This window comes from Numenius arquata, chromosome 3 (genome assembly GCF_964106895.1).
Source record: "Numenius arquata chromosome 3, bNumArq3.hap1.1, whole genome shotgun sequence".
Taxonomy (NCBI): domain Eukaryota; kingdom Metazoa; phylum Chordata; class Aves; order Charadriiformes; family Scolopacidae; genus Numenius; species Numenius arquata.
The window spans coordinates 20,616,010-20,634,126 of record NC_133578.1 but is presented as its reverse complement, the minus strand read 5'-3'; the positions used below and the strand labels follow the sequence as shown (position 1 = coordinate 20,634,126).

Sequence of the window (18,117 nt, the reverse complement as noted above, 5' to 3'; positions counted from 1 at the left end):
GGCACATCATTGTTGTGCTTCAGTCTCTCATTTTGATTTCACTACCTGCATTATTTTAGGTAGCCTGTGGAAAGGCTCACAAAGCACTATCGGTGCAACAGTACTGGCAGGCTTTTCTGGGTTTTATTTAGTTTAATTTTTCCCCTCCACTGGGTGGCTAGAGAGGAGGCTATTTGACATGTATTCTGTCATGCACTTCAGTAGTAAATCTTTCGTGTGCTTTAGTTACTTCCCATAGTTAAGGAGACTTTGGTTTGTACTGTAGCAGGTGATCCTCATGTTAAAGATAGTAGTAATAAAGAGATGGTAGAGAGGAAGGTAGAAACTCTCCAGTCTAGCTGGGAGAGAAAAAATTATCTAACTAAACCAAAGTGCAGCTTTTTCATGGCAGCATTTAGGGATCTGATTACAGGGCTGTGTTTTGGAGGTCGCTAACTCAATGTTAGTGCTCAGTTAGCAACTCAGTTGCTTCAAGAAATGAAGTTGAATCAATTGTAAAATATTCTGTGATGTGACACCTTAAAAATAAAGAAATACCAGCATCCTTACCCATCCATTGGGGTGATGCAGAATGTTTTATTTTTGTACCAAGAAGTGAGTCTTGAGGAAATGGTATTTTCTTAAATGTCACAATGCCAAACATTTAAGAGTTTTAAATGTCATCCCAGAGGAGCACTTTCTCTCTATAAAACTGAAAGCAAAATCCTGCTGGTTTTGAGTAAGAGCTTTAGTTCTTTAGTGTCTCTTTACTCCTGCATCTGAAGCATGTGTTTTGGAGTAGAGCAGCCTGTACAAGATTTCAAAATGCTCATTTTTCTTTCAGTATTTTTGGGGTATTTTTTCATTTTCTGAATTGCTTTATGTTTTTATTTGCTTCATTTGATCTGGTCACAAAATGTGAGTTTCATGTAGCATCCTTAATCTCTGTATTTATAGGCTCAAGATTGAGTGAAATTCAGTGAAGAATTAGTTAAATTCAATGGAAGTTTAACTTTTCCCTACTTGATCTGTAGATCATGAGAGTGCTTTGTCTTCTGCTGGTTGTGAGACTGATGCTTTCCTACTGAGGTGAAATTTAGCTGTATGAGTGTATTGTCTCTAAATTTGCTAGCTGGAAAATTTCTGAAGAAGCTTATAGATTTGCTGGCTACAATCAGGCTGTTACCCACCAGACTGAACAGTGTGGAAGAATGAAGCAGTGATGGGCAAAAGAGGTGGCAAGAGAAGATCAATAAAAAGATTCTGTAGTTCTAAAGAGGCTTTAATGATTTCAAATTTGGTGTTCGATTTTTATCTCTTAGAAGGTTGTGCATGATACGCTTAATGTAAGTTAGCCTCTTGGTTTAGCCAGGACCAATTGTAAAAATGTATATTAATTTAATATTATGCCTAATTAAGTTTTTAAAAAATCTATATTATTCTTTTATGTTATGATTTTTTTAAGAAGTTTCTAACAGCAGACAGTTACAGGAGACCATCAACATTCAGTTAAAGATATCATAAGATCCCTTATGATAATGCAATGAAGTGTAGAAAATGTGATGAGAAAATTGTGAGTTACATGGATTTTATAATATATTTTTAGTTGCCTTTTCCCATATGACCAGAATTGGATGTTAAAACCCTGTAAATGGCAGCAAGACACAAGTTTAGATCTCAGACCTGTTCTTAACCTGTAACTTATTATTGGAATGTAATTTAAATTTGGAGATGCCTATGATCATTTAAATAAAATCTACAACTTTGTTCAACTCCATCTTGTCCTCTTTAGTTTTTGAGTCCACAACAAAGTACAAGCGGCCACAAAAACTGTATACTCATCTGGAAGCATGTTCATCCTTTTTTTGTAACATGATTTCATAAGCTGCTGAAATTTATTTTTTTTAAAAAAAGAAGGCAGTATAGATAGTATTTTACAGAAATTATCCATAGTCTTTCAGGATTTATGCTTAACTTCCTGCACTGTGAGTAATCCCATTCCATTATTCAGAGTATGTAACACATAAACATGCACAACACATCTACAGGGCAGTTCTTTCCTTTAAGTGCATTTCATATTGCTGTAAAATCAAAAAATTCACTCAAGAATCCGAGCGGCAGAAGCAGTCTAAAGCAGTGAGAATACCAATTCTGAATGCCAGTGCTGCGGCACAAATAAATGAATTCTGTGCCTTTTCTTCCCCTCACCCACTGCAAAGCCAAACTACACGTTAGGGCTCACTTTGTAGGTAATTTTTTGTTTTGTGTTTTAATTTTTTTCATGGCTTACCATTCCTTTTGCATATACTAGTTCTATAGGTGCCAAAATTCTCAGTAATCCCTAGTTTGTGCAAAATCATTAAAACACTGAAATGCCCTAAGTTCATTTGTAGTTTTAGAAATGCTTCAGGACATATTAGGAGTCTGGGGAGAAGAGAACAAATTAATGGTTTTCTATATTGCAGATGACTTCCACTTTACAAATGATGCCTTAGAGAAAGGAGCATTAGAATGACATTCCTGACGCCCCAGACAGGCTTGAGTGAATGGTTGAAGTGGTCTGCTGCCTGCTGCCCCATGTGTCATGCAGCAGGAACCTCCTGTCTTCTGCAGGGAGAACATGGATTTGGCCATGACATAGAATAAAGCCCTCAGCTGCCCCTATAAAAGAAGACACCACCAACAAAACACCAACAAAAAACCTGACATGTGACCTACCTCAGAAGTTGGACCCTACTGAGGTGGAACAGTAACTTGGTCTAACATGGACCTGATTAATGGGCTGAGTTCTGATTGCTTGTTTTGTGTTTTGTATTCATTTACAAATAATATTCAAACATATTTACATAAACATTTACAAACATTCAATAATATTTTTATTATCTGAGCTTTGTGTTTTCACATTCTGCTCTTAGGTGCAGGTTGTTTGTTGTTTTTTTAAAATTTGTTTGGTTTTTTTACAGGAAGAGCTATAGAAGACCATGAATTAGTGATGGAAGTCCTGTCAAACTGGGTAATGGAAGAGGAAAACAAACTGTATTTTAGAAAAAATTATGCCAAGTATGAGTTTTTTAAAAATCCACTGGTAAGTCCTAATGTTCTATCTGTGAAGTGGTGCAGTTGTTGCTGCTGCAAAATAGTCTTTTCCATTACACACAGCTAGACAGAGTGTAATGTTATGACCCAGCGCTGCCCAATGGCAGCTTCTCACAGCTGCAGCTAAATGCCAACGGACACAAAAGGCCATGAGCAGCCATAACCTGTTAGGAGAAAGAGAAAACGAAGCCAAAGTTAGTGTATGTAAGGTATAGAAAGAGAGCAGAGACAACTCATAACACAAGAATGTTGCCAAAGGTTAATGTTGCTGATTCAGACCTTGGCTGATGGCAGAGGCCCTGGAAGCAGTCCTGGCTCAGCAGGAGAAACTCACCATCTGGTTGCTCAAACGTATGGTATATTTGGATCGCTCCTAATGCTGTCTCTGATAAAGCCAACTTGTTTCAGCTGTCAAAGGGAAAAATAGCAGAAATGTATGAGGACTTGAAAGGTGAATAGTGGAAGGGAACCCAAACTGTCCACTTGTGAAGAGGATGAAAAGGTAAATACTAAGATACCAAAATATATGAGAGATGTGAGGCCTTTTTCGTGTTCCATTTGTGTTTCTCTGGGCAAATCATGTACTCCCCTGACATAGAGATATCAGTGCACTAGTGAAAAATTCTAAGCTTGAGATGGTCTATAGTTAGTACAGAGCAGAAGCTTTCAAAGAATAAATATGTTTGTGTATCGGTTAACCGGTGAGTGGAACCAGCTGCGGAGGGCAACAGACATGCAACTGTGACTGGTATCAGCATCTGTGGCTAATCAGAGTCCTTACTGTTGCTGTTGAGTCATTCTTCTCGGTACTGTGGTCCCAGGTGTAGCAAGAATGCTTTATCAGAAATGAGTTGATATGAATTAACCCTACCATTATCAAAAATGAGTCAGTGGACATAGGATGGTCGAGGGACTATTAGCTTCAAACTTGTCCAAGCTTTGAGAAAACTATTAGTAATGATCACAGAATCACAGAATTCAGAATCACAGAATCACAGATCAACTCTGGCAGGTTCATATCTGCATGACTATATTGAACTCCCCGGCTGCAGGTCTGTCCCATGAATTACCTTGATTTGAGCTTTCCTTGGCAATGAAATTGGCGCTTTAAATATGGACTTTTTAACCACGCCGTATTGATGTAGTCAGATTTTGATGTTAATTCATATTCATATCATACAGAATGGACAATTAAAAAATCCTGAGAGGACTTGTTTTCTATTAATGGAAGTTATTCCAAAATATTTTACTGGCTTTCTAGTGTGATGAAAGCAATAGAAAAGAATGTATTTTTCAGCATGCAGGTGTATATCCTCCCTGCTTGGTAGCGTATTGAAGCCCCAGGCAAGTCTTATATGTCAACATAAAATACAGCTAGAAAGACAACACTAAGGGCCAAGTACTGCAATATGACTTGCACTGGTTTATGAAACCCTCTAGCTTCCAGAGTTTGTTGATATTTTCTCAAAATTTTAAGTTTTTCAGCAAATAATATATAGGATGTCACAAAGTTAGAAATGATGTTAAGGTAAGCTTAAATTATTGGATCAGAGAACCTGCAGTGTCTTGCACTGCACTGAGAACCTCAATTTTATGTCCAAAAGAGATAGGAAGTTTAATATTTCTTTTTACAGAAATTTGATATAAATTATATTGTTACAGAGCTTTTTTCCAGATCATATGATATCTTTTCCAAGTGAGACCAATGCAGCTGTAAGCCACTCTGGGATATTGCAGGTATGTAATCTTTGAATGAAGAGGAGCCAGCATAACTCAGAATTTCCTGATGTCTGTGTTGTATGAGCATAGTTCTTTGTCTCTGTTGGATCTGTTATTAGGTTTTGAATAACTCAAAACATGGTTAATAACTTTTTTCCTTATGAGATATGAAGTGATGCGTCCCTTCCAGACAGTTTCCACGCTTGGAAACTTGCACATTCTTTCAGAATCAAGGAGTGCCATGACAGACAAAATGCAGTAAAAATGGTTAATACCTTTATCGGGTATTTCAGGTGAAAGACCCTGTTTCCTTAAAAAGGTGGATTGCTGCAGCAGTACTCAGCACACACTTAACAGCAGGCATTGGTAGAATACTGAGGAATTGGTAATATGACACAAATAGATATAAAAAAGAGTTAAATGGTTAAACTTAATGAGTAGAAAATTTAGACTGACTAGTATGATTTGTTAGCTTGAAGGCTACTGTAGCCTTCGAAAAAAAAATATGGTAGGTCACTCAGTGTTAGTCATCTTTTAAGCGGACACAAGATTTTAATTTACAGTGGGAATAATTTCACAGAATGACCATATCAGGGATCATCGTCTTACTTCTCAAAGAGGGGAAAAATGAGTAATAAAGGTGGAAACATACACATCATTCTTGTTTGCTTGTCACTAGAAAAATTAATTAATAGAAGAACTTTCACTGGTCTTAAGACAACAATCCTATGTGGGAGTTTTGGGGACAAAGAATGATTAGAAAGGCAACATAATAACACAAGATATTTAAGGTAGAACTAAAAGAAATATAGAAAATACAAATTTTTTTTTTGCACCTATATGATAAATTCTACCTTAGCGCCCACCAGTAAATGAAAAACATTTAAGAACTAATTCTCAAAGCATTCTTCTGTATTAAACAGTTATATCCTTAACAGAAGCAAATGTAAGTCAGGAGGTTAAGATTATCCCAAATATAGTAAAAAACGTTTCAAATTAAATTTAATTTACATGTGCTAGTTTCTATAAATCATTTTTGCAAACTTAAATAAAAACTTTGTAGTTTCAAAAGATGCTGCGTATCTAATGAAAATTGGTTCACTTTTGCTACCTAAATAGCAAATAGATTTTGCAGTCTAACATTAACATTTAATCTAGGAAATCTTGTCCCCTGTGTTAGTAGAACTTAGTATTTCTTGCTTGCAAATGTAATTAGGTAGTTTTAAAAAAACAATATAGACTTTTATAATGGAACTGTTTGCCATAGACTTTTGCACAGAACTTCCTTACGCCCATATTGTGATATGTAGAATGTGTGCAGAGTTTATGGGTAAGATTAGGAGTCATTCTAAATATATATAGTTACATCCCATTTTGATAGGTTGAAAAATTTGTTACGAACTTTCCTCTGTTGCCATTTTATGTTGTATTTTCTGTCTAATTGTATTTTGTCAAATAAAACTTCCTAGGCACAAAGTAGAGAATACATTTGTGGGTTGGGCAGCTGTTATGCATATTTCAGCAGAAGCTGTTGAGTAAATTGTTTACAGTGTGTCGCTATTTCCTTGGAAACTTTCATTAAGACAAGTTAATGGCCTTGCATTATTATTTGTGATGTGCTTGGTCAAGTATCAAGAGAGACATTAGTTTTAACAACTCAGTGCTTACAAGTGATTAAAAAATCACTTCTGATACTTTTATAGCTTTTTGTGGATTGAGCTGTAAGCAAGTAAAATGTTTTTCAAGTATGTTTTTCATTGAAAGAGTGAGTGTTTTGGCTGATGACTTTAAAGCATCTAAATAGCCTCAAAAGCAAAAAAAAGTTTACTCGTGCTAAGTAAAATTAGTAGGTCTGACATATACTGAATGTGTATGCATACAGAAGAGAGAGGTTTAGTCTGCCATTAAGATCTTTAGCCTGAAAAAAGAAGTGTGTTACTATATTGGAGTATGGCTGCTGTGAGACACAACACACTATGTACCTGTCTAGTGGTAGGCCATCATTTGGAATTTACTTTAGGTTATTTTTGCAAGTTGGATGCTTTAAAACATGTCAAAAATTAACGTAGTGTGAATATTTTTATCTGAAGCCTCTCCCCATAGTAATGAAATATTCTATTACTTTTGAATTTTGGGGTGGCTTGGTTGGTTGTTTTTTGAGAATTAGCAATTTTCATAGGTGGGCAACAAATTGTTTCACTTGGTCTAATTACATGTGAAACTATTGTTTAATGCCATTTTAAATGTGACTTGTGACTTGTTTAAAACATTGTCTGCTTATTGCAGCAACTCTTATTTTAGATGAATTCATGTGCATGCTAGATCCTTTTCTATTCTTAATCATGCCAGCATTTCCAATAAATAGACTGCACAACATAGATAGTGTTGACAGAATTGAGTCCCTCAGAGTTAGTAGCTAAAATTCCAACCTCACTGAAGTCAATATTTATTTTTTTTTTTAATTACTTGGAAGGGTCAAAATTTTTATCTTAGGTTTCTTTCATTTTCTTTTTGTCTGTGAATAACATTTCTCCAATTTTGTAATTCTATTTTTTTAATCTTTAATTGTATTTGTAGCCGAATTTTTTTCACTATGTGATATGTCAATCAGTGTTTTAAATTTAACAATTACATTTTCAAAAAATAAGGTTGAAATTACTTGGGTAATTACACTTTTTTCTGGTTTTGCTTTAAGAATAGACCCATCCCCTCTCCTCTTATTGTTTAATAGGTGCAAGACTTGAAGTTCAGAGTTCAAGTCTTGTATTGACTAATTTGGCTGTTTCTTTCTAATAGCTTTTTATGTATAATGTGAATACATTAAAAAAAGCTATTGTAGATAGCACGTGTCCAAGCCATCTTCCAGAGCAATGAAAAAAACCTTGCACCTGATATAGAATACATTAAAGAATGGAGCATATATCTTTCCTAAATAAACATTTAAAAAAATGCTATATATGCAAAAATTAAGTTAAAGACAAAACAGGATTACCAACACAAACACTCATAATTTTGCAAAATGTAGAATTATTGATAGTATCTTTTCCTTTTGCCCGTTCTCTATTGCCATCTCTTGCCCCATGTTCTTAGTTCCCATTCTCTACCTTCCCAGATTTAAGATTCAAGTAAAATTACTGAACAGAAAATTGGTTCTGTTTTACCTCAAATCAGGACAATTTCTTTAATTACTCTGCCACAGCAAGTCCCTCTTTCCCTGACCAGTTTCTCATCTGACTCCATTCCAGTCTTCAGGCTGAAATAGCCATGCACTGAATTTTAGTCTCTTGTCAATCTCTTAGATGTGTTCTAGTCTGCCTGTTGCTTTTCCTCATCTTCCACTCTAGGCTCTGCTGGCCTTTCTCCCAGTCTAAACTCCTCAGATTGACTGAAATCTATAGGAGACAATACTGAGAATTGATATCAGTTCTTCACTGGAATTACTTGATGCCTCCAAAATTCATCAGCAGATTCGGGGGAAAGTCCTGCTCATTCCCAGTAGCATTGGGCTGGATTGTGGCCAGCTGTCATCACATCTTTAAGGAAATCAGTCATCAAATTCAAACTTGATTCATGGATTCTTAGGAAAATGGCTTCTTTAACTCTGCAAAGTAGTAAGAGCTCGAGAAGCCGATAAGCAAATGTTGTTGTCTTCGCTACTGCAGCCATTCTTTTATTGAATATGTTGAAGGTGTGGACAGGTAAGTTGTATAGTTAGGAATTCAGCTCTCAATCTTTATTGCATTTGGTGACATCTAGTATTTCTGCATTTCTTACTATTATATTAATCTGAGACAGTGGGGTTTTTTTTCCTTTCCATTTTTTCCCCCCACTTGTTGATTGATTTAATTTTTTTGGGGTTTTTTTTTTTTTTCCCCACCAGAAGACATTTATTTGCCTTGGGTTTTGTTCAGGTTGGTTTTAAATTGGTTGGTTTTACATCTAATCAAATCATAATCGAGTCCTTGGTGCTGTCATATATTAATATCTGGAAGACATGGTAACACTTGACACAACCCTACATATCATGTTATATATTTCGCTGCATGGGGGAGAGGGTGCAAGAACATTTCTGCATATTGCGTGACCAATAATCCCTGTCTGCAGCATGCCATCATTTAACTCTCCCCACTTCTTCCTGTATTAAGAACTTTTCATATTTTTCTTAATTTGTCTTATTTTGATTACCTCTTATCTGCATAATGCAGGAATCCATTCCCTTCTATAATAAACTTGCATGTACTTCCATTAAAAAAACAACAAACCAACAACAAAAATACCCATGCAAATCACCCCCCAGCAAAAAGAACCAAAGAAGTTATCTTTTCTACTATCTTTAGTTTTAGGTATTTATTACAGATGTTCAGTTCACACTCAGATATTTTTACTGCTCATTCCTTGTGACAGTTAATGGTTTTGACTACAGCTTGTTCATGTTATATTTTCTCACACTGTCGTCAGCTGTCTTAGAAAGAAAAAGATGGATCTAGGATTGCCTTTTTCCTAGCATTATTGCTACTTTATTTTAATTGATAGCATGAGTACAACAGGGACTGTCAAAGCTGAGCTTTGTATTGCTCCTCCACTTTGGTCTGCTGAGTAAGAAAAGCATTTTTCATGACAGAGCTTCTAGTTTGAAGCTCTTATGGCAGAAATCCTGGGGAAGATTCTTGTGGGAGCCAGCCACTCTTTTCATCTGCAGCAGAGATACTGAAGCCTAAAAAGATGCTTTTTTGGCTTTACATACATTGACTCTTTTAGATTCCATTTGACTTGTTTATGGAGTTAAAATACTTTTTCAATGAAGCCTTTATATTTACCATCGGTGAACCTGTTAATACGTGGCAAATGGGAAGATTAACAGGCTGGAACACCTACCAGGACCTACTCATCTGCTTCAGTGTGGCTGAAATAGCTTAAGCTGCGTTTGCACACAGCTGTGTGCAGCAACACATGTAGATAGATACACCTAGTCTTATTGTAATTTAACTATTCAGATGAATAGCATGAAGCTATTCATAATGCATTCCTACTTGTGGGCTAGGGCATTCCCCTGTCAAATGAAGCCTGCCCCTATTACTGCATTCACACCAGCTGAAATTAATTAGCTCAGGATGATCTGCAGGTGGTACAGTCACGCACCTGACTGCAAGGTAGGAAAACAATAAAAGCGAAAGCAACCTTGTGTATCTTGGTTGGATTGCATTATTTAATGGCTGTACATGAAGAACATGGTGTACTTCAAAATCACTTCATCATTTTGCTGCTGTTCTGGCCAGTCTGCCTCTTGCCTGAGAATCTGTTTTTTCGTGTCCTCAAATCAGATTTTCTGGAAGAGGCAGAGGACAGGAGGAAAATGCGGCAATGAAAGCTGCAGATACCAGCCCTTGTTCCCTTCCTCCATATAAGCCTAGATAGTATTTGTGATGCTGCAGGCCAGTCTGGGCCAAGGTCCTTGAAGAGCTTAGTAATAACACAGATTCTTTTGCATAAATGGAAATTGAAGAATTGTAGGTTAGTCTGTTTAGATATGAGTCATAGTTCTGAGTGGTTTTATTGGAAGGAGAGTAATAAAAATGAAGGCATTACATGGAATCAGAATAAAGTTAACACGGTTGTCAGCTTTTAGTGGATACTTTTGCAGACTGAATAGAACTGTGTACTTGGTCTTAGCAAGATGACAGCTGTGTTGCACTCTGACAATGTCTGGTTGAAATGGCTAAAAAGAAGCCACCAAATACCTTGAGTAGAAGCAGTGCACCGGTTAACTTCTCTGTCAGACCATCTCATTCTGCCTTTCTGTGGCTTGTGAGGGTATGTACCTTTTTCTTGCAGTTCTGGAGACAAAATGGGTGATCTCTCAGACTTTTAAGTCTTCTTTCCTTCCTCCTGACCCATTTTTTTTTCAATACTCTCTGCCGTGTGACCTTGAGTGCAGACAGGAGCTGTCTTGGTCACTGGCCCAGCCTCTCATCTTTTTGGTTCTACTAAAGCTCCTACTTAAGCACCACTTCAGATCCCGAGACCTCTGTTCCCTCCTTTTGAAAACGGTAAAATCTGACCGACCTGCATGGTTTTGTGATTCAGATTTTCTGATCTGTTTGCTGAATTAATTTTAACTCAGATCAGTTCCCTTGTCTGCTTTGTAACATGGCAGGGAGGAGGGATGGCTTTTTTTTAGTTCTTTTGGTAGAACTGATTTGTAGTTTTGTATAAATAGGGTCTGAGGCATGGGATCAGAACTTCTTACACTGGTTTTGTTGCTGAAGTCAACATATTGCATAACTAATGCTCTCATTTCAAACCATATGTTCCATATAAATATGTAACTTGCTTATCATACCTTGGAGTTGTGTAACATTCTACACGCCTTAAATCACAGGTACTCTTAATGGGATTAGATGCAATCATAACTGAATTACTGTGGTGTCGTAGTGGATTTAGGGGTTTATTCCCCTTAGTCCTGTCTGAGTGTGTTAATGAAAAAGAAAGCTGGTTTCAGATTAAAAGAAAAAAATGCATGTTTGATATTTTCTTTCAGATGTTCCTAAGCTCCAGCACATATCCTGAGATTCATGGTTACTTGCATGCAAAGGAGCAGGGAAAAAAATCGTGGAAAAAATTGTACTTTCTCTTGAGAAGATCTGGCCTTTATTTTTCCAGTAAAGGTACTTCTAAGGTAAGGGAAGAAAAAAAGGAAAGAGAGAGAAAATTATTAAGTTAGAGCAAATGTGTATGTATTTATCATTTGTTGTAATAATAATGAAAATTTGAATGTCAACTTTTAGTCATAAAAAGGAAAAAAAAATCTATTTATTGTAGATAAAATCTAGAGAGATATTGAAGTATAAAATTGGGAAAATATTGTCTTAGAAACAGTGGTTTCTTTTTGCCTGATAACTTTGCTTCATTCTGGTTAATATTTTTCCAATCATTTGACAGAGTGCCCTTTTAAAATGAATTTTCGAATAGTAGCTGAAATTCTGAAGTATAAGTAGATGCTCTGAAAAGTGGACATAATACTTCATTATCTAAAATAAACAAAAATCTATGCATAAAAGGATTTTACATGAAGATTTTGAGAGTTCTCAAGTTTTGTCACTGGACAGTTTTCATTTTACTAGTTCAGCTTTGGTACTTGGATGGCAGTACTTTACGTATGATTATATTGAACAGGATACACTGGAGTTGTGACACCTTTTACATAAACCACTTAAACCAATGTTTTTCCTGGTTCTGAAATTTTTGTGTTAACTGCCAGAGTATTCACTGGGCTGTTTTTGTACCCTTTAGCAGTTTTCTTTCTTGCTTCCTTTACTTAATTAAGCTTAGAGGGTGGAGATAATGGTTAGAAATAGTACTGGACAGTAATTATTACAGTATGTTGTTTTTCAGATTGTAAGAGTATATTTTATTTTGATGTTTGGAATGGATCCTGCTCTCAAAACTTGACTCCTACTGTAGTATTGTGGCTTGAATTTAGTGGATGTTTTCCCAGTAATGATATCACTTGTACTTTGGTTTTTCTCCCTCTCTGGAAGAATGAATTCTTTGAGTAGTTTGAGATGGTTTTACTTTGCATTATAAAATTAATGTTGAGTTGTCTCTTTCTAGATTTCATAATATCACAGTTCAAACCGCAGTATGTAAGACTGTTTTGGAACAAGAGAACTACTATACTCTTCTTGAGTTTCTTATTTGGGGGGCTGGATAAAAATAATCTAACTGTATTACATTGCTCTTCTTTTTAGGAGCCGAGACATCTGCAGTTTTTCTGTGAATTCAGCAATAGTGATATGTACATGTCTTTGACAGGCAAAAAGATTTTTGGAGCACCAACAAACTATGGATTCTGCTTTAAGGTACAAGCTTATTATTCTGATACTTATTAAAGCAAGCCACAGTTTTTAGGTAAGCTTAAGTTTCTTTAAGGTTTTTGAAAACAATATTCAGCTGTCTATTATAAAATAGGAGAATTAGTGGCTTTTATTTCAACAGGTATTATCTTCAAGATATGCATTAATGCTAAAAAAATGTGCTGTGGCCTTCTAGCCTAACAAATCAGGAGGAACCAGAGACCTGAAACAGCTCTGTGCAGATGATGAACAAAGTAGGACCTGTTGGATGACAGCAATTAGGTTGCTTAAGGTAATTTTTCTGTGTGGAGTTAAATTTTTGCTTAAGTCTACTATGTGAAATTTTGATACTGCGTGGTAGGGAAGTAACCTAATTCTAGATTCGCATAGAATAACAGTATCGATTTTGTACTCTGAAAGCTTATTTTTCTTCATCCCAACAAACAGGGAGAGACCAAATTACTGGAATCATTGTAAGGGATGATGACTTGAAGCCTCAGTCCTGCAAATACTTAACGTTAAACATATGCTTATATGTAACCATATTGAATTCAGTGAGGTTGTTCAGTAATGTTGAACAAAGCTATGAGAATACCCAAGAAGGGAACTTTAATATGTTTTTAAAATGTGTCTGTCTGTGACAAAATAGGAATAGGTCAGTTGGTGTATTAAATGGATAGTATTTAATGCAGAGTGTACCTTTATAAAGGCAGCAGCGATGACGATGTTGTGCATTTCCTTATCCTAACAGCGTTTGTCCCTGGTTTTTAATGGTAAAGAAAAGCATGCGTTATCTTTTACATCTGGAAAAAAAATTACTTGGCTTAGGTTTATAATTTAAAATGCTAACCGTGTTATTTTCTGGTTTTAGTATGGGATGCAGCTGTATCAGAATTACATGCAACCATATCAAGGTAGAAGTGGCTGCAGCCCTTTGAATGTAACACCTATGGTATGTCCCACAGTAGCTCCATGAATAAATACCTTGTTTCTGCCATTATGCTATTTTTAAGTAATTTGTGTCAGTTATACTGCTGACCTGATCCTGCAAATCTTTGCATGTGCAAATGCTTGCCAAAATCTTTAGGGCTGTCAGGGTTGACTAGAAAGCTAATTAATTAATTTACTTCATACAAATCGGGTAGTTCAGACCAGTTAACAGGCTTTTTACCTTTGTCAAATCTCCAGTATTTTGGGAGTTCAGTGGCTTATTATCACTGTCAAAAAGAGTGGAAAGAGGATTTTGAAAACAGAGTAACAGAATTATAAATGCATTAAAAAAGAAGCAAAGTGTTTAAGGTTACCCATGCTGTAAATGATGAATAAGAAAGCTATAACAAATCCTTTTTGGTATACAGTAATACAAAACATTAAGTACTTGAGATGAATTTCAGCTGGTGTAATACTGACTGGACTTCAGAGGAACACCATAGTTTGCCAGAACTGGCTTTTGGAGGAACAACAGCCTATAGCAGGTGCTGTGTCCATCTCCGCAGTCAGATAGTTGGGATTGGATCAGGTTGTCCTTTTCTTTAGTATCTTATGTTATCCCAATTCTTTTTGAGTTATTTGATTTCAGACTTTTTCATGGATGATTTATATCACTTCTGTGGTTTTTGTTGGCCATATTGGTTACAAATTACTTGTTTCTGGGACTTGTGACAGTAATTTTATGGTGGATTTTTTAAGCTTTTATTATAGTTCTTGCTGTTAAAATGCCTAAAATATGCCTTTACTATTATAGGCATTCACAGAAACAGTTTTCAGTGATATTGCTAATAAGCATGGCTTCAAAATTTGCTTAATACACTGACCTTGTCTTTACTTTCTGTTATATGAAGCTGTTAAAATAGCCAGCTGCTGCTTTTATAACGGATCTGGGAGCCATTGCTGATTCTTTCTCCTCTTGTACTGTTGAGTGCATTTTAGCTCATGTAGCTTCTAACACAGGCATAATCTGTAACCATATTAAGCATGGCACTGTTTTTCTACTTGTGTATAATTCATGAATTAAACAGCAAATTGGGTAAACTTGGGAATTAAGTGCACAAGCTAATGACCACACTTCTTAGGGGAGCAACCTCTATGTTTCATATTCTTCAATAACTCACAACCAACTCCAAGCTACAAGGAGTTCCCTCCACTCTCCTAGAAGCAAACATTTCTCTTATTTTAGCCTTGTTTTTTTACTTTTGCAAAGTTCTTTACAAGTTACAGTTACTCAGGCAGACCTTAGTCTACAGTGTCAAGAATTACAGAGAACTGCAGAATTGCCATCTTCCCTTTCTAGTTACATTCATGCATGTAACCAAACAAGAATGAAACAGAGCTGCTTTGGTTTTGGACTGGGAAGCTTTGTTAACAGTACAGGAATCTGGGCCTCTTGTGTTCCAGATGTTACTTTAACTTACAGAATGCTAGAATGTTCTTTTAATTATTTGATATTCCAGTGCCTGCCAGCATTTGAGCCATTACAGTCCATATTAAACTCGATTTTGTAAACCTTGGTTTCTGAGAAGTATTTTGGTGAGTTTTAAGACTATTTTGTCAAACTTCAATGTTTTTTGTTCTAATGTAACAAACTTAATATTCACTGGGAGAAAAAACACAAGCAGTTTGTTGAGTCTGTAATAAGAGTTAGAAGAGATGCATTAAAATTGAAGTTAAACTCCATAGAAATGGCTGATTTCAATGCTTAAATCCAGTTAATTTTGAGTGAAATTTTATATAAAAAATACATAAATTTATGACATACTTATAGCAAAATATTTCAAATCTTTGTTAATTTGATGGTTATGTATAAGAATTTTGTGTTTTACCTTTTTCCTATTACTTGAACAACTTAGTAACAGTTTGCTGGCTTGTTTTGACATGCAAAGGGACTAGGTATAGTTAAAAATATAGAGTTTATGGTAAAGCGATATATTTATCATCCATTGAAGTAATGCAAAAAGATGATCTGTCCTGCCAGACCGTAAAATTGAGCTTTGCAGCAGCATACTGGAATTACAAATGCTCCCTAGGGTAATATGAGTTTGGCTCTGATGGGAAACACTGCAGATACTTGAAACACCACTTACAAAACATAATGTTTTCTCAGAAGCTCACTTTTAAATGATGAATCTTTTAAAAAATGAACTAAATTTATTTTCCTTTGTTGCAGAGAAGCATTTCAGAAAATTCTTTAGTAGCAATGGATTTCTCAGGACACAGGAGCAGAATTATAGAAAATCCAACTGAAGCCCTTTCAGTTGCAGTTGAAGAAGGATTAGCATGGCGGGTATAAACACCTTTGCTTTATCAGAATAGTGTTTTCTGATTTTTTTTTTTTTTAACAAAAAAGTTTTGAAATCATGCTTTTACTTCTCTCTCATACAGAGGAGAGGGTGTCTACGACTCAACTCACATGGTAGTCCTATTGCCATGTCTAACATGGGTACGTGTGAGTTAATTCATTGCCAGAGAAATGCAATAGCTGGTTCTTTCAATAAAGACAAAACGTTTTTTAAAATCTTTATTTCTACAGCTATACACAGATCTCAGTCATGGTTTCATCATAAAATCTCTAGAGAAGAGGCTCAGAGACTTATTTTGCAGCATGGACTTGTAGATGGGTAAGTGAATTCTTTACATAACTCTTCTGAGACATTTCTAGTCAACAACTGCTATTTTCATGTACTTCTTACTGGGGGGTGGGGGGGTGGTGGTGATGGAGGAATGAAGATTTTGCACTTACCTAATAGAAATAAAAATTCTTTTATATAGGGCTATCTGGGGGTCAGTTGGTTTCTATTTTATATCTTTTGGAAGCAATAAAGTGGTGATCTAACACTTCGATTCTGTCACTGACAGATTACTTATGTCTGCTCAGAGCCAGGCACTTGAGCTCTGTATTTGCACAATATTCTCTGGGAACTGTCAACTTTGGCACCAGTGTCTTTTGTATCTCTTATTAGTGATGAAAGAATGAAAGAAAGCCTGAAAACATTGACTAACCTTATTATAAGATGAACTGTGCTGGGACAGCCATTAAAAAAAAAAAAAGTATGCTTTTCCTCATGAAATGACTAAAAATTGTATTATCACTTAATGGTAAAAAATAAACATTAGGATAAGACTATTCTCTTTTGATTTTCTCTCATTTAAATATTAATTTTTAAAAATGGCAAAGCAAGTACGTATTTTATGTTCGAAACCTCCTGTTTTTCATTTCTGTGTTTTTATCCTTCCTTCTGTATTAAATAAAAACTTGAGCCTCCTTCATTCAACGAGTAATTCCATAAAACTCTGTTTCTAGTTAGTACCTGTAACATCAGATTACTCATTAAATTCCTGCAGTTTTAGAATAAGTATGTTGTAATACTGTTTTCTACATCTGCAGAAAGGGCTATAGGAAAAAAAAAAAAAGAGATGGGAAGGAAAGGGAGACATAAATAGTCATAACCAGCAATGATGGCTACTTGGACTTCTCCTTTTGTATTTTTTTTTTCCTTTTTTAATTTCAGGGGTCCTGTTTTTAAGCCTGGATAATCATCCTGAAGCTGCTTCTGTACTCTGCATTCATTTTTGCATTTGTTACAGGAGAGGGACGGGACATGGGGATTAATCCAACATGTATTTCTGAGCAGTTTGTCATTCTAGGGCTGATGAATCTTCCAGTGTCTTTCAGTGGGTACACACACATAGTGTTAAATGAGACCCAGTAGATTTGGCAAGTAAAGAGCAATGGTCTTTGAGATGAGAAAGTGAATACCTTGCTAACATTGGTTTAGTACAGTGTTGTTTGTGTTATATTCTTAGATCTATTCATAGATATGCATTGTGGTTTTGGTGAGGATGATAGTCTCGTGTAGACTGTCTAGAATTGATTAGAATGGTAGTATGAGTGCTCATTAAGTCATGAATACATTAAGCATGTGATAAATACTGTGCTTTTTGATGGGCTGAAAGAATGAATTATCACCAGAAATACAGAATCTTTTCATGGGAATAATAAGATTCTGGGGGCAGGAGGGTAGGCAGAGAAAATAATCCATGATCCAGGGATCTCCTTTTAAGATGATCCCAAGCAGGGAGATCTCCTGTGTATATGACAGAGGTGGTAAGATCTCTATAATACTGTATGTACCAACAAATATGCTGTTCACAATGGCTTATAGAAGATAAAGAGATTATTATATAAAGGATCTGTAGTCTCAGTATTTGAGTAACCCAATAACACAATTAGGGACAGCAACAATCTTAAGGTGTGCTAATAAGGAATAAAGTTTTTGGATCTACTGTTCTGGTGTGAAACCAACTTTGTTAATTGTAGATTTCATACTTTACTCCCTAAAGGACATTTGAAGACTTTTCAGTGATAAATGGTTGACAGGATTGTGAACTGATTGGCATCTGATTGATGAATGGGACAATAGCATTAGCAAAAGGCCCATGAAAAAATGCAACTGGTCGTTCAGCAAATTCCTTA

At 35.7% G+C, this 18,117-nt stretch overlaps 1 protein-coding gene across 1 annotated transcript in view; it reads left to right on the top strand.

Moving 5' to 3' along the window:
• The window catches only part of GRB14 (growth factor receptor bound protein 14), a 66,723-nt gene that overhangs the window by 41,898 nt on the left and 6,708 nt on the right, over positions 1-18,117 (top strand). Inside the window, exons 4-12 of the mRNA XM_074145113.1 lie at positions 2,943-3,064; positions 4,738-4,812; positions 11,333-11,470; positions 12,543-12,653; positions 12,844-12,939; positions 13,519-13,599; positions 15,811-15,927; positions 16,026-16,083; positions 16,174-16,261. Coding sequence (XP_074001214.1) covers positions 2,943-3,064; positions 4,738-4,812; positions 11,333-11,470; positions 12,543-12,653; positions 12,844-12,939; positions 13,519-13,599; positions 15,811-15,927; positions 16,026-16,083; positions 16,174-16,261 — 886 coding nt within the window. The remainder of the gene's footprint in view (positions 1-2,942; positions 3,065-4,737; positions 4,813-11,332; positions 11,471-12,542; positions 12,654-12,843; positions 12,940-13,518; positions 13,600-15,810; positions 15,928-16,025; positions 16,084-16,173; positions 16,262-18,117) is intronic.